Consider the following 22,276-nt stretch of genomic DNA (forward strand, 5'->3'; position numbering starts at 1 on the left):
ACCAACGAAATAAATAAATACGTGGCAATCACACTATGTTGTGCAATTATTGAATACAAAGAATTGAATTACTTAGGGGACTAGCTGGTTTCATTCTACGACTTCTTATATTCTTTTAGTTTGAAGTATTCCGAACAAGTAAAGAGAGTTGTCTAGCAGGTTTGTTTTATTTGTTTGTTTGTTTGTTTGTTTTTCTTTTTATTTTTTTATTATTTTTATAATAAAAACACTTCTAGAAATAGAACTTATGAACATAAGTACCTTTTAAAAAAGCAAACCGAAACGAGCCCAAAAAATAATAAAGAGAAATGCTAGCAATCTTTTCTACTTGCCTTTTCCTACTTAGACTTTCTCAGTCAATAGATGTCATGTTAACTTTGTTAACGCCTACATATATGTATTAAATTCCAGATGTCAACCAAATCGTTAATATTATCTGTCAAATTTTAAATAGGACATAAGTGAAAAGAGAAGAAACAAAACATAGCTAGCATTCCTGAAAAATAAATTAGAAGAGTCGAGAGGGTGCTGCTGGTTGTAACTTGTAGTAAGGGAAAGATATCCTCTTCGAATATTTTCCACCAAGGTCATCGGATCAAGTGATTCGGATTTTCCAAATTTTATCCAATGGCAAAAGAAATATCATAACTTTTAAATGATCAAAACAAGTGGACCGTTGGATGAAATTTGAAAGGTTCAGATCATTTAATCCGATGAAATTGATAGAAGAGATCCTCGTAGTAGGTGTTTGGTATGTGGGGATTACCAAGGCCACGCGACACCCAACGAGACTCGCACAATTCCAATTCACCTTTTTCGTTCCCACCACGCTCTCTTATCCTCTTCATATCTTCCTCTCATTCCTTCAACTCTACAGTTTCACTCGCTTCCCTGTAGCTCCTACTATCTACAAGACTACAACATGGCCCTGCAACTGCAGGCACCCACGACAAGAAACCGCATAGCGCCACCGTCTCCGTTAGCAGCTCCGAAGGGCAATGCCGGCCTCCGACAACCATCCGATAGCTTCGCTCTAAACTCATCCTTCTTTTCTTCATCACACCACCTCTTATTGCTTTCTCCCAAGCAAAAGCCTCTTGCTTCTTCCTCTGCACCCAAGTTCTCCATGCGCGTCGCCTCCAAAGGAGCCTATATTTGTCGCGATTGCGGGTACCATATTATTACAGTTTTTATTCTTGACATGCGATATTCTAACTATTCTAATCTATGGGGAGCGAGATTCGAATTTGAGTCTTTTTTGCTGTTCTTTAATCTTGATCGTCACGATGATGCAGGTATATATACAACGACAGAACTCCCTTTGAGAAGTTACCTGACAAGTATTTCTGCCCTGGTAAAAATTAAGCACTTCATTTTTTTACACAACCTACATTTCACCATCAAATTTCAAAGCTTTTCATTTGTACAAATGATTAAACTCATGTAAGTAATCTGTGGTTTGCAGTTTGTGGTGCGCCGAAACGGAGGTTTAGGGTATACCAGCCTCCGGTGACCCAAGACGCCAACAAGAAGGATGTCCGGAAGGAACGAAAAGCGCAGTTGCAGAGAGAAGAAGCAATCGGGAAGGCACTGCCTATTGCTATCGTTGTCGGAGTTGTGGCACTTGTTGGATTATACTTCTACATCAACGCCGGCTTTCAGGGATAGATCAGAGTAGCAGATTCTGTAACCTCAAATGTATTGAACACAATCATTTGTATAATTTCATTCGATTCGTAGAACAAATCTTTCTGTTGAATTTTACTTCCGTCGCGTCAGCAATTGAATGCACAATAAGAACAAAGAGGATCTACGCAAAAAATTGGTGTCTCCGGAAAGTAGGATGAACTCATGGGAATCGATAGTAGCACAGCCGTGAATTCCTTCAAATATCGAATGCAGTAAGAACTCATCAAATAAAAATGCAATCGCACCGCCAACACATACGGATGTATTCCTCAACATGTAAGCAACGTCTGCATGTGCTAGACGGGTTTTCATACACCGGCACAGTGGCAGATACCAAAATTTCGCCTGAAACCTAAACTACGATATTCAGTAAACGAGAAGAGCGAGAGAAAGATGCAAGCTGATACGAAATACCATTAATAGAGTTGAGCTACAAAAAATTTGAGCATTTACATAGGATGGTTACAGGTATCAAGTGATTATTCTTGCAAAACAAAAGAACCCTCTATTCTTTTCTCCATAGACTGCTGAATAGGAAAATTTAAAGAAGAGAACATGTCGTTGGCACTAGAGGCCGGGGCAGGCTTGAATTCATACGGACCTTCCTTTGGACCCCAAACCTGTAACAATACAAAGCACCTTGACTTACTCCTGGGAAAACTACCACATTACAGCATCCAGTATGGGGATTATAGAGCGACTGACTAAGAGGATAAACTGACCTGATTTCCATCACCATCAAATCCCCTATCCCAGGCATGTATCTCATTATTTTTATGAATTGCAAGTTCTGAAGTACAGTACGCTGCTCCATTCTGTAACAAACGGGGAAAAACGATATATCACTGAATAACAGTCATTTGATTCATAGCAGTTTCAACTATCAAGTAACCAACTGTTATCCATGGACTCGTAACAAGGTCCTTACAAAAGGAAAAAATGACCAAGACTAAAAGAATTACCCATAAATTAGGAAAGCTGTCAGGCGGAGTTGAACCTTCATATAAGCAGCGTTTCCCACGCTCACAACGTTTCAGATGAATTGTTGTCAAATGCTCTGCAATGTCCTGCGGACAGAGAGAAGTTTGAATAAAAACATTGAAAGCATATTTATAAATGTTTTCAAATGGTTAAATATCGGACTATCTAATTCCCGGATGAAGTAGCAACTCCAGAGCTTTCTTTAAGTGCCTACTCACAAGCTTGTGCCTGAAGCCTTACAGGCAAGGTTATGATATCAACGGTCCCTGGTAATGACTCCTAAGTTTTCACTAAAAGATCATCTTAGATTACATTTTTAAATAAGATTAATTCTCTGAAAGGTTCAATGCTAAAGAAGTTATATCAATGTGAAGTTAGCAAGTTGAAAGTCGTCTATAACCTAAAATTAGTATGTTCTACAAGATAACTATAAACTGCATTTGTAAGCCACAATGATGTGTTTGATACCAGAAAATCTAAAAGCAAGCATTGACAAGCTAAGATTATGATTTTGATGCGAACAGACTAACCCCGATAACTTCTTCAGGAAGTGGTCGCTGGTCTTTTGAGCGATCGCAGAAATTCTTGTACTCCTCTGCATCTCTGATTGCATATGAGCTTAGCTGCTCATTAATAGAAATTTCAATATATTAGAACCTCACAGAATCCTGAGATACATCTCGCACACTCTAGTTTCATGCTAGTGCATTGAGTAAAAGAGAGCTAGTAACAATTTACTTAGTAAATACTCTCTGAAAAGAGAAGTTCACATACAGATTATCATTACATTAACACGCTCTTCAAACTAAACTGCAAAACGGATTATACACCCACCTCGACATCACATTTCAATTCTTTCGGGCAAGGCTTCACCATATAGAATCTCTGCAACCAGGAAACCCTAACAATTACTCAAAAAAACAAAACAATGGGCAAGTAAGTTTGCCAAGAATTGACATTTGAAGGCATGAACGTACTTGTCGAAACGGCTTCTGAGGAGTCCTCCAAAAAGCCTACCAAAACCCCACAAATTCAAGCTTAAATTCAACCCAAAAAAATTCAAATTTTACAGAAAAAAATTTACTGAATTTTGCATGGAACAATAAGCTTACTTGTTCAAAGTACAAAACATTAGAACCATCCACCATTTCAGCTGCTGGGCAAGTTACCATTCTGCAAGAATATCAAGAAATCATGTAAAATTCAACCACAAAACCCTTCAAACAAAAAAACCCAATTGAATTGAACACGAAAGGAATGAAGAATTGTGGTCCACTTGGGTTTTGGGGACCCACCTGATGTTGAAGTAGTGGTCAGGATCTCTGGCCGCTTGGTCTTTGGAGAACTTCTCGCCGGAGAGAGAACGGGAAACGAGGCGGGCATGGTCCCACCGGGTGGTGGACTTGGTGAGCCGCTTCAGCAGCAGAGCTCCGCCTATCATCACCAGCGTCTTCACCAGCAGCCCGCGAGCCACGCTCCATCCTCCCGCGGAATCGGAGCTGCCGCTACCCGGCTCCGACCCAATTACCATTTCCTTTATTACAATCTCAATCACGCAGTGTGTTTACTGCTACTGCAACTAGTACCATTTCGATTGAATTCAGCCACACCCCACAAATCTAGGGATAATCCTAAAAACACTTTTTGTTTTTGCTACTTCTGCATTTCTCTGTGTTTGAAATTGAAATGTGAAAATTATAGAACTGGAAATTGATCAAATGGGCTGGGTTGGGTCGGGTCGAATCGCTTTCGGTTCGGTTCATCCAGACCGTTTATCTGGATGTAGTAAAGCTAACATCGGCCGTCGGCTTTGTTTCAAGAGCTTACCAATGATTGCCACGTTGCCGTCACCATTCCGTCCAAAGAAATCATTAAGTGACGTAGAAGTTTCATCTTGCAAAATAAATTTGCTCACCATTCTTAAGTGGTTGTAATGAAGATCATTTATTTATTATTATTAAAATTTCGAGATATGTATAGTGAATAAATATAAATATTAAAATTTAAACTCATTCAACGATAATAAATAAGATTCGACAAAAAAAAAATGATAATAAATAAGAAGATGATCATTACCACTAGTTAAGAACATTTCAACATATATTCTCTTACCAGATAGTTTAGTACGTCATATTTTTGGACTCTCAATCTCAACTATTGTGAGAGAGCTACTCTACTAAAATATCCTTCCAATTTGACACTATTAAACATTAACGGTCTAATTGAATAAATAGTTATCGTGGTAATAGAGTATTTGGAAAATGACCCATGTGGTAAAAAAGAAGTTAAATTTAAACCTCTGTGGTAAAATCTGTTAGGAATCAAGTCCAAAATCAAAATTTTCATTAGTTTCTACGTTAGGATTTTAAGTCTCTACATTTAGGCTTTATACATTTACTTGGATTTCGCTACATCTGAGTCATTATGTACCGTTATGTTTTGTTCCCTTTCATCAGTTGTTGCTTTTGTGCATCTTCACCGTGTCCCTAGCCCGCCGCTCAACTAGCGGTCTTTTAGAACCTTAGTATTTCTTTGTCGATAATGCACCAGCATCAATAAAATACTATAGGGAGCAAAAACCTCAAATGCATAATTAAATACTCTTAACTGAGCTACAAGCACTTGTTGCTAGTACATTTTCTTACCTACAATGATATTTATATTATGGAGGGTATATCGACAGTCAATTCCTATTCGTTACAAGAACTTGTTTAAACTGGTTTTATTTGAAAATTTCGAAGGCTACAACTCAACTCCAGAAGCAAAGAACCAAAAGAATAATTCAGTTTTCAAATAACTGCACCATTTGATTACACAATTTATTTCCTTTCATTCATTCTGAAAACGCATGCCAAAGTGCATCGACTATATTATCAATATGTTACATTGTAAAATGAGAACCATACCTCTTGGGTTTATTGAATCCGCCGGTGTTTAACTTAAGACTCGGCATTGCAAGTTCTAATTGGCATTTTTCATCGCTAACTGATTACACAAATCAACACACTAATAGAAATTTAACTTGAAAAGGTGATGGCAGAGCTACTGGTTCCCGGTTAAAGGGCCACCCTGGCTTTTCTTTATATCATCCCACCCTCTAACCCATGGCTGGCCAGGTGTTGCTCGTGTCTCGGGAGAGGCATAGCTGTTCAGGTTGTTCATGATCTTGTTGCGCACTGCAGTAAAAACCTACAAAAACAGATCATTTGAATGAAAACGGTGTCTATGGAGAATATAGCAACAAATGGAATTTGAACATTCAGATATCACTTCTCACAGGATTAGTTTGGAGTGCTTCAGGGGGTTGCTCCTGGCCACTTAACCACTTCCACAGATCTGGGTTTTCCTGCAGAAGGGAAAATGATATCAGAATGGCAAATGAAAAATCGAGCAAAAGTTTCTCCCTTGTCATTCGACTTTGCAATTTGCGTAGTATCAATTCTAGAAAAACCGTACATCTTGCCTCCATCCATGCTTACATCAAGTACATGAATAGGGAACTGACCATGCTCTAAGTGCTAAGTTCTGAGGTTAACACGAAACATAGTATTTACTTACACACTCTAAATCTTTGTCATTTCAACTGTTGGATGATGAAAATCCAGGGATTTAAAACATTTTATGTTTCTTGATATTTGATTTCAAGTGCTTGAAAACTCAACCGAAAATGCAAAGCCTCTTTTATTCACAAGTGGAACAACTATTTATTGCCAACATACATCACAAGACTGAGTGAGAAACAGTGAACAAGAAAGCTCTAAATAACTGAAGAAGCTAGCGCCATTACAAATAGTGTGCTGGTCACCCTACTCTTGAAAGCACCACATCCCTATATGTCAGTTAAACGCTCAGATGGATAACAAATATAATTCCGACATCAAATACGGATGACCTTATATACACTGCTAACTTAAGCTGGGAACGACCATGAACAAACACATCTGAGCTGGTGTTGCCTATGCAACACTTTCAGTTAGTCTACGATGACAATTAAAATCAACTCACATTAGGGCTGTTACTATACAAGATTTGAGTCTTAGCAGAAAGCCTGTTTAAACTATTTCAGAAACTTATTGGTTAAATTCCAATGAAACAACAACAAATTCGGCAGTGTTTTCTTTACTAGTCACAGCATAAACTATCCAGCATTCGAAAGGGCATTGAAAGCAGAAGATTTTAATGATCAAAGTGGTGATAAGAAATTTACCAGGTCAAGGACATCCACAAGAGATTTAATTCCCTGTTCATCCATGGAATGTATATGCTCCTCCACCCACTTCCCCAGAACCAAATCCAGCTCCAAAAACCCTCTCTGCTTGCTCCTGTATATCAATCTGTTCCACAGCCCAAACCAATTCTTGTCTCAGAAGCAACAAAACCAATTATTTTTGGTTATGTATAGAGGTAACTAAGCGACAGAAAACTGAAAACGAAATGGTTATAGAAGAATTAGTGACCTGTTGAACAACCGCCTTTTGCTCTCTTGGTTGGAGAGGTCGATATCCAGATTGCTGCCATTGTTAGCGGAATAAGAACGCTGAACCAAACCGTATCCGAATTGAGGCCTGGAAAATGAAATCACACCCCAACAAAAATCAGGACCAATTCACTCTACACAAAGCCACCGCCTTTACGAATAGCCATTGCAAATGAGGGAGAAGGGAATACCTGAGATGGGTTTCGGCGGGAGAGATGGAAGCGGTGGATTTGAGAGCTCGGTGGAGGCTGATCAAGCTTCTTCTCAAGCTTCCCATGTTTTCCCTTCTTTTTTCGAATGCGTTCGCAGAAAACAACGGAAGGGGAGAGAGAGGAGTAGAGAAATGATACAATTTGTGGGCTTAAATTAGATCAACAATGAAAAGGGCCTGCCCGCCCCGACGGCATCGTGGCCTTTTTACGTCCATATGCTTGTGAGTTGTGGCATCAATTCAGAAAAGGCAACGTACCTAAAAGGAGATGTTCGGCTTTGATATTTTATTTTCTAAATTATTGTGACTAATTTATTGTATAATTTAGGTTAAAATTTTCGTTTTTAGATTTAGCAGCATTTGTTTAGACCTTTTTTTTTCCTTTTTTTTTCTTTCTTTTGTAACTCTAAATTAAAACTTTTGAACATTTGATTGAAATTTTTTAATAACATTGCTTTTAACTAAAACTATTTATTGTCATTTAGTACTACAGTTTAGTGGTATTTCTTTTCATTTGTATGTGAGAGGTCTCAGGTTCAAATTTCGCCAAAGACGAACTTGAACCACATTATTGCTACGCTCATAGTAAAGATAAGGCTACATCTTTATTAACTCCTAATTAATTTTTAATTTAAAGCATTTCCAAAATAAAAAATGAAATAAAATTTGAATAAGTTTGTATTCATTAGTTTTTTATAATAAAAATTTCAATTATTTATTAAAAAATTTTTTAGTCATTCATATAATTTTTCAATTTTTTTAATTTTAAATGTGTTTGTACCATACTTGACCAATCCCGAAACTGCTAAGCACCGGTCAACTTCATACCTTCAAGGATCCATTGAGAGGTTCATGGTGAGGCACCCTTGCCGAAGCACAAGAGTTTCCTTCTGACCAGGAAGCCAATCACGGCACGACACATGTGAACGTTAGAATAAAACTCATAGAGTCACACATCGACCGCGGACAAAAGCTAGAGACTCTCCTCAACTATAAAAGAAGATCATTCTCCTACAATGAATCCCTAATGTCATTATTATACTTAAACTAGTCATTAAAACTCACTAATGATGATTATGCTTGAACATATTTATTTGTGTAAACCCTTCACTATTAATAAGAACTCCTCTACTCCATGGACATAGCCAAACTTAGGGTGAATCACGTACATCTTGTGTTTCCTTCCCTATCTCTATCTCTTTACATATTTATCCTCACTAGTGACCGAAGCAACCAAGTGAAGGTCACAAACTTGACACTTTACATTGTTCCAAAGTCTTCACTGATTTTATGCATCAACAAAATGTAACTATTCTTAAAATATACCAATTTGTTATATGGAAATGTATCATTTTTTTAATATAAGATGTAACTTCTTTTTTTTTTATATATAAAACCCATTCAATTTTTTTTTTCTAATCCATTTTAAACTTATATGTGTACATTTTATTTTGTTGATTTGAGAATGTATCCGTATCAAGTTTAATAAAAGAAATTTACTAATACTATTAAGCCTATTTTTTTCTTATTTGCGGCTTTGAAGAATGTACCCATGTTTTAGTACAATAAATTTTTTATAATTTTGATGATTGTACCTATGTTTATATATATAAACACACCATATTGGAGAGTATAATTTATATTTTATTATTTTTAGTCCCACAAATTATGGGTTTTATTTAAAGTCTCAAACAAACAACTAAAAACTTCAAATTTTAATTTAAAAATATAGTAACCTACATAGAAATACATTATTTTATTAATGTCAAGAACTTTGATAAAAAACTGAAAACCAACAAGATTTTAGTAAAAGAGCATTGATCGCTAGAGACCACATCCGAAGTCTTACTTTTTAATTTTAATGAAAAGGACATGAGTTATATGCCTAGTATGCTCTAACATATTATGTGCCAACCTTTTTATCACAGCATTTCAAAAACATTCATCGGTTGAACATGCGACACATCATGAAAGATTAGGGGAGAGAAGTGCATGTGGAAAACATAGAAACAAAGTTTTATAAGAAAAGAAAGTCTTCAAAATCGTCACAGAAGAATTTTTCAGTGTTAAGCTCAGAGTAGAAATAAAATTGTTGCCAACATATTTTTTTTTTTTTAAAAAAAAACATTAAAAATAGTTATTAAAAATAGAAAATTCCCAGTCCAATAGATAGCTTTTCAGAATAAAAGGAAAGGAGAATTTAAAAACACTATTCCAATCAAGAAAAAAAATAATATAAAGGTACTAAGACTTTAAAGTCACAAAAAGTATATATTTAGTACCTAGCTATTACAAAGTCATATAGGGTAAGTCATTGGCTACGCGAACCAATCGTCATACCATTGTCCCATGGTTATCAACCCCATAATTGTTGGTGAGGTTGATACCCAGCCAATTGCTGAGAATTATGGTATGGAAGATAAAAGTGTTGATCATTCTGTGGTGGGAGGATTGCTGGTTGATCCGCTTCAAAACAACCGTCATAACCTGTTCCAAATATGAATAATCACTATCATAAGTTAAAACATAAATTGGTAGGTAACTCAAAAAATGAGTGAAATAGGAGATTCAAAATTTAAATTTAAATGCAGATGTCTAACTTCCGTGCCCATGGGATTTGTGTTATATCCACCCTGGTTAGAAACTAAGTAAGGTTGATGATTAGGGATTTGATGAGGATATTGATGATTAGAATTTTGAGGAGTACTATGATCATATGAGTTTTGAAGAGGAGTGTGATCATATGAGGTTTGAGGAGGATGATCATATAAGTTTTGAGGAGGATGAGGATACTCGTCGGGGTTTTGAGGAAAAAGATCTCTCTATCATAATCATGTCCATTGTCTTGTTGTTCCTGAACTTGATTAACATCATGACTTTGGTTTGAAGCTTTCAATTTCTTAGCCTTGATAAGCTTCATATATAATATACCCTACACAAAACCCAGTCATCAAGCTGCAACAGAGAAAATATTAAGTCAAAACTAAGTGTTGGGAGGAACACAAAATTGTTCCAAGCAAAGAAGTTAAACTCAAATTTATTGTGATTGCGTTTTTTGACACTCCAAAAGGTCATCATGCACTCCTTTCTAAGTAAAATTTCTCTTGTATTTCGAGTGCATGACGAATGTAGAGTGACAATATTAGCTCTTTTACTCTTGTCAAAGAAATAGTAGTTAAAATATCTAAATATATTCAAACCCTCATGTTATTTGTGTCTGCCTTACTGGGAGGAGCTACAACGTTAAATTCATGCATCAACCAGTCAGACTTATTACCATTGGGAGACTTCCCCTCGTAGAAAACTAGTGATGTCGTAAAACCAACTTTAACATTTTTTAACACTACATCTTTTTTTAACCCCAGTAACTTTCCAGTATCCGTTCCATGCTGTTCGATCTGGACGTGTCCCTTTTGGATACTTTTTATCCCTTGGTGTGAAAAAGTACCACATGTTTTCTTCTTTCCCCATCACGCTTGTGTGTCGCTGCGCATGATCAACAAAATTGTACAGGCTTACAAATTGTAAAAAAACAATAAAATTAACTCTGAGGAATTACAACCTAATATCAAACAAGAAATCATGAGAAAAAGTCACCGTGTCTATCAAATCCAACAAGTGCAAAATCATTGATGTTAGTTAAACTTTATATATATATATATATATATAGGACCGGTCTAACACTAGTACAAAAACATGTTTGTGCGACGGAGCAAATTTCGTCGCACAAAGTATGTTTTTGCGGAACGCAAAACAGGAGGCATCACACAAACGACTTTTGCGCAACGAAACTTTGTGCGACAAAGATTGACGTCGCGCAAAACAGCTTTTCGCAACGTAGGAGTGTAGCTGTAAAAGCTTTTTGTGGTCCACCTATGTAAATATTTTACATTGACAATAGGAATTGTTCATTGTATTCAAATTTCGTTTATAACTGTTGAAAAGTTATGTCCCGTTACTTGATCTCTGAATGTTTGTTTTTTGCGATTTTTGGCGTATGCGATCTTGAAGCATATACAAACAAGTTACACGGTTCGATCGTTGAAATTAGTTTCGTACAATGCGTATCCCATCAAACCAATAGATTCACTAACACTTGAAGTTTATTTATACTTTCATTAAGTATAACATAAGATTTTGTCGTATCCACTTGTGTAAATATTTTAAATTGACGATTGAATTAGTTCATTGTATTCATATAGGATCAAAGAGTGTAGCTGTAAAAAATCATCAAAATCGGAGTTAAAACTACCATTAAATCATGATTTTTCGTTTATAACCGTCTAAAAGTTTTGTCCTGTTACTTAATATATGAATGATTGTTTTTTGCGATTTTTGGCATATGCGATCCCGAAGCACAAACAAGTTTGATGGTTGGATCATTGAAATTAGTTTTGTACAATGCATATTCCATCAAAACGATAGATTCACTAACACTTAGAGTTTATTTATACTTTCATTAAGTATAACATAAGATTTTGTAGTATCCACTTATGTCAATATTTTAAATTGATGATCGAGTTATTTCATTGTATTCATACAGGATCAAAGTGTGTAGCTGTAAAAAAACCATCAAAATCTGAGTTAAAATTACCGTTAAATCGTGATTTTTTGTGTATAACTGTCGAAAAGTTTTGTCACGGTACTTGATCTCTGAATGCTTGTTTTTTGCAATTTTTGGCATATGTGATCTCATATACAAACAAGTTTGATGGTTGGATCGTTGAAATTAGTTTCGTATAATGCGTATCCCATCAAGTTCAAAGGTATATATATATATATATATATATATTTATTAAGTAAATTTTCAGTAAAATTTATAATACTTTAAAAAAAAAAAAAACCTTGTGCGACGCCACAATGTGGTCGTTGCGCAAAAGCACTTTGCGCGAAGTGGAAATGTATATCTGTGTCGCGCCATTTGTGATAATTTTGTACATTTTGACAAAATGACAATCATATCCCTATTTTTTCTATTTTACCCTCACTTTTGATACACAATATACCACATATTAAGAAAACCCTCATTGTCAACTTTTTGCCACTTTTTTCTTTCAATTTTGCCCTCACTTTTGATACACACTCTTACAAAAGGGAGGGAAAAATAGTAATTTTGTACCTTTTGACAAAATGACAATCATATCTCTATTTTTCCTATTTTACCCTTACTTTTGATACATAATATTTACATAAAGAAGACAAAATGGTATTTATGTAATATTAAGAAAAATATGCCCTTATTAAGAAATTACATCATCATTGTCTCATACTATTTTTAAAAATTTTAAAAACTAATCATACTCTTTAATAAAAAACAAAAAAGAAAATGAAATTGTTCACACACATACTGTGTGCTCATCTTCTAGTGGTTTTTTTTATGAAAACATATTTTAGAAAATATAAAAACTTATTAACCATCTACAGTCCGGCTATGTGAGTTAGTGGTTTTTTTTTTTAGATCCCAATGGAAGAAGAGCAATTTTGGGATTATAAAAACTTCACCCTTTTTGTGTTGTCTCTTTTTATATATATATATATATATATATATATATATATATATATATATATATAGCACACTTATAAATAATACGTCATTGATAAGAGACTTGTAACTCAACTAGTTATTCGATTTTTACTTTTTCAATATCGCTTATATAAAAAAAGATATACCCACAAAGTTCAATATTGTGGTAAGCTTCACTCATGCCCCATCAAAATTAAATTCTCTTGGAAGCAAGGATTTAGGCATTTACTAGTAGAATATAATTGAAGTAAGAAAAATAGTAGAGCAGGATTTAGGCATTTACTAGTAGAATATAATTGAAGTAAGAAAAATAGTAGAGCAGGATTTAGACATTTACTAGTAGAGTATCAAAATTATTTCCCAAGATGATACCAAAAATTCTTCAAATGCACATAGAAAAATCACTTGCATTGATAGGTAAAACCCAAACAAAATAAACAGTGGCATAACAATCACTAAGTGAAGACTTCACAACTTAATCCCTAACCCCAATAACTAAACACTATTGGGAACAAAATGGTGCTTTTAAAAATCCCATCTTTCCGATGACACAGAAGCACGTCGCATAACCTTTGTTGACATCAAATACGTTCTAGCATTTAACCTATCCGTCTACACTCTACAGTAAGTTGCTGGCTCTCTTCTTCAACATAATCCATAAGGTATTCACTCATGGCATATTGCAGTTCGGAAGATGTCGATTATGTTGTGCTAGGATAGCACCAAATCAATTTTTGGAACCAACTCAAGCTAACCCACAGGAAATTTATCAAATGAAAATGCAAGAACAAAATATTAAAGACACAAAGATTTTAACGAGGTTCCTCCGCAGTCAGTGTAACTGGAGTACGTCCTCGGAGCAGTAGGAGCTCACCCAATAATCCACTATCAACCAAATGGGAGTTTACAAAGTGTTGGTGATCTCACAACCCAAAAGCCCAATACACCCAATAACTCTCACACACCAAAGAAACAAATAGAGAAAGAAATATAATGAATAATTTCTTCTCTATACATATAGCTCAAAGCTATTACAACAACAACTACTTTGGTGGATGATTACTAACCGAAGAGAGGAGCTCTTTTCAAATGGGGGATGTGGCACCCCTTGTTCTCTGCCCTCTTTCTCTCTGCAAAACTCTCTGCAAATCTCCCTTCTCTCTTGTTTCCACACAACCGAATGGAAAAGCAACCAAACCCTTTATTATGAAAAAACCAAAACTCACGGGTGTTGTTTCAAAACCTTTTTCAAAAGCAACCAAACATTTCCCTTATTTTCCTCCCCAAAACAAGGAATGTGTTTCCACCTTTGGATTGTTTAATCACCTAAAGTTTTCTTGGACATTTGTCCACTTGGCCACTTGGCCAATTATTCAACAATCTCCACCTTGGCCAAGTTCCGAAAAACGCCATGATAAGCCAAACAACACAATTAACACACAACATCACTCCCAATCACTAGCAAGAGAACAACTCATGCCGAGCCAAATCTCCAAAACTCCTACTGCTCAACGCCTTCTTTATATAGGCAAAATGTGAGCCAAGTTCAAGCAATGAACAAACTTGGCTACACCAACAACCTTAGTCAACATATCAGCGGGGTTGTCTTTAGTTGGAATCTTCTGGAGAATGATTTCTCCTTCACCAACAACTTCACGAACAAAGTGATAACGCACATCTATGTGCTTGGTCCTCGCATGATGAACCTGATACTTAGCCAAATAAATGGCACTCTGACTATCACAATGCACCTCCACCTGCTTCTGATCAACCCCCAAATCTCTAATCAGTCCATGTATCCAAATGGCCTCCTTTATAGCTTCAGCAACTGCCATATATTCAGCCTCTGTAGTAGACAAGGCAACAGACGACTGCAAAATGGACCTCCAACAAACTGGCCCTTTAGCCATAGTAAACACATAGCCTGTAGTAGACTTCCTTCCATCCAGATCACCTGCATAATCTGAATCAACATAACCAACAGCAAAATGACCAATACCAGAGTCATCCCTCTCAAAGCATAAACCAACATCTCGAGTACCATGGAGATACCTCAATATCCACTTAGCTGCATTCCAATGCTCTTTACCAGGATTATGCATATATCGACTCACCATACCAACTGCATGAGCAATATCCGGTCTAGAGCATACCATTGCATACATCAAACTACCAACCAAATTTGCATATGGTATATTTTTCATTTGTAGCTTCTCTTGATCAGTTTTAGGACATTGTAGAGAACTCAATTTAAAATGAGGAGCCAAAGGGGTACTAACCGGTTTAGTTGAATCATGAACTCCAAACTTCCGAATCAACTTCTCAAGGTATTGTCTTTGATTCAAGCATACCAAACCTTTCTCTCTGTCTCTAGTGATCTCCATGCCAAGGATCTTCTTTGCTTCACCAAGATCCTTCATATCAAACTCATTCTTCATTTGCTTCTTCAATTTCTCAATCTCTTCGACATTCTTTGAGGCAATCAACATATATCAATAAATAAATTAAAGACCCATCTTGCAACTTCTTGAAGTACACACAATGATCATATTGACTTCTAGAATAATTTTGGCCTCTCATAAATTTATCAAACCTCAAATACCATTGTCTTGGAGATTGCTTCAAGCCATAAAGTGATTTCTTCAACTTGCAAAACAAATTTTCTTTCCCTTTCACCATATACCCATCCGGTTGACACATATAGATCTCTTCATTCAAATCACCATGTAGGAAAGCCGTTTTCACATCGAGTTGCACAAGTTCAAGATCATATTGTGCAACAAGAGCTAACATAATGCGAATTGAGGAGTGCTTCACAACTGGAGAAAAGATTTCATTGTAGTCAATGCCCTCCTTTTGTGCATACCCTTTAGCAACTAATCTTGCTTTGAATCTGACATTGCTTTTCTCAGCAACATCTTCCTTCTTGGCATACACCCATTTGCAACCAATAGCTTTCTTACCCTTAGGCAATTTAGCTAACTCCCAAGTCTTGTTTTTCATGAGAGAATTCATCTCGTCGCCCATGGCATTGCACCACTTCTCCTTTTCCTCACTCTCAATGGCTTCCTCAAAATTGGATGGAATCTCATCAGTGATAATAGGAAGAGCAAAAGCAACATAGTCACTATACCGAGCTGGCTTGGTAATTTGTCTTTTTCCTCTGTTCTTGGCAATAGACTCTTTAGGTGAAACTTGCTCTTCAACTTGAATAGAATCTTCAAGTTCAACTTCTTCAACATCCTCATGGTCTCCCACTTCTTCACTTGTAGTGGCTTCGACATCAGCGGAAATAGGATTTGAAGTACTAGAGGCAACTTTCTCAAGCTCCACCTGTTGGACATCTTTCACATTCTTTTCAGAGTCTCTGAACATATTTTCTTCATCAAATGTCACATCTCTGCTGATTACAAGTTTCTTCATCTCCGGGCACCATAACCTGTAACCTTTGACACCACTACTAAAACCAAGAAAGATAGCCTTTTTGGCTCTAGGATCAAGTTTATTTTCAGTTACATGAAAATAAGCAGGTGAACCAAAAATACGAATATAATCATAATCAGTAGAAGGTTTTCCAGTCCATACCTCCATTGGCATCTTACCCTGAACAGCAGCTGAGGGTAATCGGTTGATGATGTGACATGCATAAGTAACTGCCTCTGCCCAAAACGACTTGCTCAAACCCGACTGAGACAACATGCATCTAACCTTCTCAAGCAAGGTTCGATTCAATCTTTCTGCAACTCCATTTTGTTGTGGAGTTCCCCGGACACTAAAATGTCTCACAATCCCTTCCTCTTTGCAAACTTTAAAGAAAGGGTCGGATGTGTATTCACCACCATTATCCGATCTCAAAATCTTAATCTTTCTCCCAGTCTGGTTCTCAACCATTTTCTTCCAACCCAAGAAAATGCTCAACACCTCACTCTTGTGCTTCATAGTGTAGACCCAAGACCTTCTTGAATAATCATCAACAAAGGTCACGAACCAATGTCTACCACTCAAAGAGGGAGTCTTTGTAGGACCCCAAACATCCGAATGCACATAATCAAGAATGCCCTTCGTCTGATGTACAGCAGTACCAAACTTCACTCTAGTTTGCTTCCCCAAGACACAATGCTCACAGAAATCAAGCTTACAAGTCGTGGCACCTTTTAGAAGACCTTGTTTCACAAGCCCTTGTAGAGCTTTCTCACCGGCATGGCCTAATCTCATATGCCACAGTCTAGTAGTATCAGAATCGGATGTGCCCATATTTTCTGAGACTACAGATGCTTCACCTGTCACAGTGCTTCCTTGCAATAAATACAAATGGCCACATCGAGGAGCTTTCATCACAACAAGTGCACCATAAGTCACCTTCAATGTCTGCCCATCTGAATGAAACCTGAAGCCCTTGGCTTCCAAAGTTCCCAAAGAAATAAGATTTTTCTTCAAATTCGGTACATACCGAACACCTGTCAACTCTTTAACCATGCCATCATGCAACTTCAAACGAACTGTACCAATCCCTTTTGTTGTGCAAGGATTGTCATCTCCCATGAACACAACACCGCCATCAAACTCTTTCAAGCTTGAAAACCAATCCTTGTGAGGAGTCATATGATGAGTACAACCCGTATCCAACACCCACTTAGTAGCACAATCAAATGATGAGGAAGTGGTTAAAGCAAAATCAGAAAAATCTGTTTCAACCTCAGCAACATTAGCTTCAAAACTTTCTTTGCCTTTGGTCTTCAATCTAGGACAATCTTTCTTCCAATGGCCCTTATTATGACAAAAGGCACATTCATCCCTTTCCAAAGGTTTTCTACCTTTAGAGTTTCCTCTAGGTCGAGACTGTGATTTTTTCCTGCTAGAAGAGGATCTCCTCTCCGATGATCTACCTCTAACAAATAAAGCTTCAGAGGTACTATCATGATTTTTATCTCTATGCCTCATTTCATAATTCATCAAGGCATTTGACACATCTTCAAATTTCACAGTTTCTTTACCATGCATAATAGTGGTAACAAAATGCTCATAAGAGTCCGGCAAGGAATTCAACAATATTAAGGCCTTATCTTCATCCTTAATATCCTCATCTAAATTTAACAAGTCGGCAATCAACTTATTAAAAGCATCAAGGTGTCTAATCATTTTTGTACCTTCTTTGTATTGGAAGCGGTAGAGCTTTTTCTTCAAGTGTAGCCGGTTCTCTGCACTCTTCGTCATATACTTGTCTTCCAATTTTTGCCACAACACACTTGCCAATGTCTCCCGCATCACAAAATACTTCTGAGTTTTTGCAAGGCACAACCGAATTGAAGAGCAAGCCCACAAATTTAATTTCTCCCATTCCAGTTTCGACATAGCTTCAGGCTTCTCTCCCAAGGCGGCAAGAAGATCTTGTTGAGCCAACACATCTTTAACCTCACATTGCCACATCCCGAAGTTGTTTGTGCCATCAAACTTTTCCACTTCGAATTTTGCATTTTGCACCGTAGTTCTTGCAAACCCGGAGCTGCTTCCAAAAGGATTCTCATCTTGCCCGTCTGACATCTTTGGCAACTAGACAGTACCCAAGAGCAACCAGTGCTCTGATACCAATTGTTGTGCTAGGATAGCACCAAATCAATTTTTGGAACCAACTCAAGCTAGCCCACAGGAAATTTATCAAATGAAAATGCAAGAACAAAATATTAAAGACACAAAGATTTTAACGAGGTTCCTCCGCAGTCAGTGTAACTGAAGTACGTCCTCGGAGCAGTAGGAGCTCACCCAATAATCCACTATCAACCAAATGGGAGTTTACAAAGTGTTGGTGATCTCACAACCCAAAAGCCCAATACACCCAATAACTCTCACACACCAAAGAAACAAATAGAGAAAGAAATATAATGAATAATTTCTTCTCTATACATATAGCTCAAAGCTATTACAACAACAACTACTTTGGTGGATGATTACTAACCGAAGAGAGGAGCTCTTTTCAAATGGGGGATGTGGCACCCCTTGTTCTCTGCCCTCTTTCTCTCTGCAAAACTCTCTGCAAATCTCCCTTCTCTCTTGTTTCCACACAACCGAATGGAAAAGCAACCAAACCCTTTATTATGAAAAAACCAAAACTCACGGGTGTTGTTTCAAAACCTTTTTCAAAAGCAACCAAACATTTCCCTTATTTTCCTCCCCAAAACAAGGAATGTGTTTCCACCTTTGGATTGTTTAATCACCTAAAGTTTTCTTGGACATTTGTCCACTTGGCCACTTGGCCAATTATTCAACAGATTACATTAGAATTTTCACTGTCATTAGGGCTGTAACGGATGTAAAGTCCGTAATGAAGCAATTGAACTGTTGCACAAACTTTGTTAGTCTTTAGACAGACTACCTTAGAAGCTTATCTCACGTCTTTCAGCGAAGAACTTCCCCGTTACTGCCAGGTCTGGAAGCAAGGCAAGCCAAACTGCAGTGTCAGCCCCTGCTTCAACTGAAATATTCCCAGCATAACCTGTCATAGCAGTCTTCACCCAACCTGGGCAGTAACAGTTGATATAAATTTTCTGGCCTTCTGGTCTGTCTGATAGCATCTTTGCCATCAGCCTGGTGTAAGTGTTGACTGCAAGTTTTGATACCGAGTAGTCAGTGAACGTTTTAGGCCACCCACCGGATTCCCAACTGCCATCTTGTACTTGTTGTAGAAAACTGGAAACTGTTTGATCAATCAGTTCCTCAGTGATTGTGTCCAAATTGCTAAATTTCTCTCTCAAACACACATCTTCAATTTTCTATCAAGAAAAAAAAAATGATTAGATCGATATAAAACAAAGCTGTGCAAGTGCATATGGTCGGGGAAGATGAACAAGTTTCGTTAAACTTCTGATATATTCTCAATAAATATATAGCATCAAATGACATCATGCAATGGAGATTCACATCACGCTAATGATATCCCACAGGGAGAAATCAGAGTTGATTAGAAAACCCAACGGCAGCTGGAAATCTAGCAAGCCTCTCAGAGATGCTTCATCTAGCAGCTAGACACTTAATTTCCTGACCTGTTCCGGCACCAAATCCACCTCATATCATTCACCCATGGTTTCTCAACAGTGTTCCTCAATCCAGCAGCATAACCTGGGCGAACTATAAGGCCTCCTAGGAATTTGATGCCATTGGGACAAACATAAAGGCAGGTTCTCAAACTTCTGGTCAAAAGGGTAACACTCTGCTAGCACCCAGATGAGCACAAACCCTCTTCTTAACTTCTATAACCTGAATCGGTTATTTTGAAATCCATTAAATTTTGGCCTTTTAGAAAACACAACTTATTTCTTTTCAAGCATGCAACCAAAGATCTCACTGCCCAACGAAAAGTAGCGATCTAGCCCATCCCTGAGCACAACATCCTCCAATGTCCCTACCCGCAACATTGATATACATAAAAAGGATGAATTTTTTATGAATTCAAAAGAAAAGATGTAAGAAACCAGGTTACTTACACTCCGCTTGCCATTTATTCTACCCAATCTTGAGCTCACATTAACCATACGAGCTCCAGCAGCTGAAGGTTTCATCAAGGGGATCATTGCTTGAATCATATTTTTGGTGCCATAATAATTTGTAGTAATAACCTGAGATGCATACTCGACAGTATTATCAAAACCCTGATTGAAATTAACAGCTGCATTATTTATCTGCAAGATTGAAAGGGGAGCAAAATAATTGCATAAAATTAGAACCCGTATGGAAAATGGCAAAGTACAGCTGGGAATGGAATGAAACAGTTTATCTTCAAAGCCCAAAATCTGATCAACTCACCAGAATATCCAACCCACCATAGTTTTGTTTCAACCAGTCACAAAACTCGGTGATGGACGCCGTGTCTAACACATCGAGCTGATGACAAAACACATTGAAACCACCTTCTTGGAAGACCTTAGCCGCTTCAAGCCCCACACTGTGGTCTCTGGATGTGAGTACAACAGTCACCCCTTGTGCCGCAAGCTGCTTCGAAATCTCAAACCCAATCCCCCTGTTACCCCCAGTCACCACCGCAACGGTCTCCGCTGACCACCACCTATACAGTCACACACATGTATGCCCAAATACACAAATCACAATTGGGTTGATCGTTTTGTTGTTCTGAATTCATGAACATAAAGAAATTGCAAAACTAACAAAGATCACAACAGCTAGAGACTAAATTAAGATCATGCATTCCACCATGCACAAAATCACAAATGTGTCTTTTTTTTTTTTTTTTGTGTGTTCGATTCACAAACATGAAGAAAACTTGCAAAAATCATAACATCCAATGCACAAATGACAAATCACAACTGGGTTTTTTGTTCAGTTCTGTTTTCAATTACGAACACAAAAAAATTGCAAAAATAACAAAGATAACAACAGCTAGAGTCATCATTTTTTACTCTTATCAGAAATGGAAATGCGAGGAAAATTAAACGAGCAAAGTAAGAGCAAACCAACCTCTGGTGATCGGAATAAGGAATGGTTCTGAGGAGGGAGATTTCTTGGAGTCTCTTTTCTTTTCTTTCTTTGGCTCTTTCAGATTTTTCCATGTCTGCTCTGCGCTCTGCGTCTTGAGAGAGAGAGAGAGAGAGAGAGAGAGAGAGATGGAGAGAGAGAGAGAGAGTGAGAGAGCGTGTGTTTTGGTTAGTTTAGCGTCGTTGGAACAGTTTTATCACAGCCGCCGCGGCTCTAGGAGCGACAGGGCTCCGTCATTTGCCACGTTGTTGGTTTTGGTCAAGTGCCTGGCCCGATGTTTCATCGTCAAAACTCCTGCCATAATTTCGGATCTTTTATCTCCTCCTAACGATTGCTTCCCATGCAATGGACTTCCAGAACTTGCGCTGTGGTGGCCCGACCCAAAGGCTTGCAGCCGGATTGGGTTGCGTTGGTTAAAAAAAAAAAAAAAAAAAAAAAATTTAACGTAACATTATTTTATGGTTAGTTAAAAAAAAATTTTTATATTAATAATAATTTAAAGGTATGTTTAGATAAATTCATTTAACTTAAAAATCATTTAGTCATTCAAATGCGGCGAATAAATTGACGGTTCTAATAACATCTAGCATCCTCATGATAAATGATTAATATGTTTTTTTTTTTTTTTTTTTTTTTGGTAAAAGATTAATATGTTTGTTTATTCATATGGATGACTACGCAGCCTAGGATGAATTTTTTTTAAAAATAATTTTTAGATGATGATAAAAAGAATGTCAGTTTCGATTATGACGGTTATACAATGGTAAATTAAAAAGGGGAGATAATGTGGGGTGCTTAAGAGACGTCCGATTTAATTATGAAATTGGTTTATAATTACTTTGTACAAAAATTTACAATTAAAAAGTGTATTCAGTTGATACGTTGTTATCATTCAATCAGTATGTCATTA

The 22,276-nt window shown here is 37.0% G+C and overlaps 4 protein-coding genes across 4 annotated transcripts; 1 reads left to right on the forward strand and 3 right to left on the reverse strand.

Moving 5' to 3' along the window:
- Positions 1 to 787: 787 nt before the first annotated feature.
- LOC137712990 (uncharacterized) lies at positions 788 to 1,759 on the forward strand. The gene is made up of 3 exons (XM_068452214.2): positions 788 to 1,170; positions 1,296 to 1,354; positions 1,466 to 1,759. The coding sequence occupies exons 1-3, from the start codon at positions 923 to 925 to the stop codon at positions 1,666 to 1,668; spliced, it is 510 nt and encodes a 169-aa protein (XP_068308315.2). The 5' UTR covers positions 788 to 922; the 3' UTR covers positions 1,669 to 1,759.
- A 320-nt stretch (positions 1,760 to 2,079) lies between these two features.
- On the reverse strand, positions 2,080 to 4,360 carry LOC137712989 (chromophore lyase CRL, chloroplastic). The gene is made up of 8 exons (XM_068452212.2): positions 3,966 to 4,360; positions 3,783 to 3,843; positions 3,648 to 3,683; positions 3,505 to 3,555; positions 3,201 to 3,293; positions 2,652 to 2,756; positions 2,412 to 2,504; positions 2,080 to 2,309 (listed from the first exon to the last, which is right to left on the reverse strand). The coding sequence occupies exons 1-8, from the start codon at positions 4,199 to 4,201 to the stop codon at positions 2,169 to 2,171; spliced, it is 816 nt and encodes a 271-aa protein (XP_068308313.2). The 5' UTR covers positions 4,202 to 4,360; the 3' UTR covers positions 2,080 to 2,168.
- Positions 4,361 to 5,475: 1,115 nt separating this feature from the next.
- LOC137712749 (succinate dehydrogenase assembly factor 2, mitochondrial) lies at positions 5,476 to 7,520 on the reverse strand. The gene is made up of 5 exons (XM_068451900.2): positions 7,339 to 7,520; positions 7,128 to 7,235; positions 6,878 to 7,004; positions 5,948 to 6,016; positions 5,476 to 5,859 (listed from the first exon to the last, which is right to left on the reverse strand). Exons 1-5 carry the CDS (start codon positions 7,422 to 7,424, stop codon positions 5,713 to 5,715), a joined length of 537 nt encoding a protein of 178 aa, XP_068308001.2. The 5' UTR covers positions 7,425 to 7,520; the 3' UTR covers positions 5,476 to 5,712.
- An 11,122-nt stretch (positions 7,521 to 18,642) lies between these two features.
- Positions 18,643 to 21,514, reverse strand: LOC137711991 (NAD(P)-binding Rossmann-fold superfamily protein). The gene is made up of 4 exons (XM_088684670.1): positions 21,349 to 21,514; positions 20,680 to 20,938; positions 20,361 to 20,555; positions 18,643 to 19,649 (listed from the first exon to the last, which is right to left on the reverse strand). Exons 1-4 carry the CDS (start codon positions 21,438 to 21,440, stop codon positions 19,254 to 19,256), a joined length of 942 nt encoding a protein of 313 aa, XP_088540796.1. The 5' UTR covers positions 21,441 to 21,514; the 3' UTR covers positions 18,643 to 19,253.
- Between the last annotated feature and the right edge of the window lie 762 nt (positions 21,515 to 22,276).

Source organism: Pyrus communis, chromosome 14 (genome assembly GCF_041283825.1).
Source record: "Pyrus communis isolate YQ-2024b chromosome 14, ASM4128382v1, whole genome shotgun sequence".
Lineage (NCBI taxonomy): Eukaryota > Viridiplantae > Streptophyta > Magnoliopsida > Rosales > Rosaceae > Pyrus > Pyrus communis.

Excerpts from the sequence above, each read along its gene's own strand:
- LOC137712990 (XM_068452214.2), top strand. The coding sequence starts at position 923 with ATGGCCCTGCAACTGCAGGCACCCACGACAAGAAACCGCATAGCGCCA. Across the intron at positions 1,171-1,295 it reads TATATTTGTCGCGATTGCGG|GTATATATACAACGACAGAA; the intron begins GTACCATATTAT and ends ACGATGATGCAG. Across the intron at positions 1,355-1,465 it reads TGACAAGTATTTCTGCCCTG|TTTGTGGTGCGCCGAAACGG; the intron begins GTAAAAATTAAG and ends TGTGGTTTGCAG.
- LOC137712989 (XM_068452212.2), bottom strand. The coding sequence starts at position 4,201 with ATGGTAATTGGGTCGGAGCCGGGTAGCGGCAGCTCCGATTCCGCGGGA. Across the intron at positions 3,844-3,965 it reads GACCACTACTTCAACATCAG|AATGGTAACTTGCCCAGCAG; the intron begins GTGGGTCCCCAA and ends ATATTCTTGCAG. Across the intron at positions 3,684-3,782 it reads ATGTTTTGTACTTTGAACAA|GCTTTTTGGAGGACTCCTCA; the intron begins GTAAGCTTATTG and ends GGGTTTTGGTAG.
- LOC137712749 (XM_068451900.2), bottom strand. The coding sequence starts at position 7,424 with ATGGGAAGCTTGAGAAGAAGCTTGATCAGCCTCCACCGAGCTCTCAAA. Across the intron at positions 7,236-7,338 it reads CCCGCCGAAACCCATCTCAG|GCCTCAATTCGGATACGGTT; the intron begins GTATTCCCTTCT and ends TTCATTTTCCAG. Across the intron at positions 6,017-6,877 it reads TTGTGGATGTCCTTGACCTG|GAAAACCCAGATCTGTGGAA; the intron begins GTAAATTTCTTA and ends TCCCTTCTGCAG.
- LOC137711991 (XM_088684670.1), bottom strand. The coding sequence starts at position 21,440 with ATGGAAAAATCTGAAAGAGCCAAAGAAAGAAAAGAAAAGAGACTCCAA. Across the intron at positions 20,939-21,348 it reads CCTTATTCCGATCACCAGAG|GTGGTGGTCAGCGGAGACCG; the intron begins GTTGGTTTGCTC and ends GTGACTGTATAG. Across the intron at positions 19,650-20,360 it reads GAATAAATGGCAAGCGGAGT|AAAATTGAAGATGTGTGTTT; the intron begins GTAAGTAACCTG and ends TTTTCTTGATAG.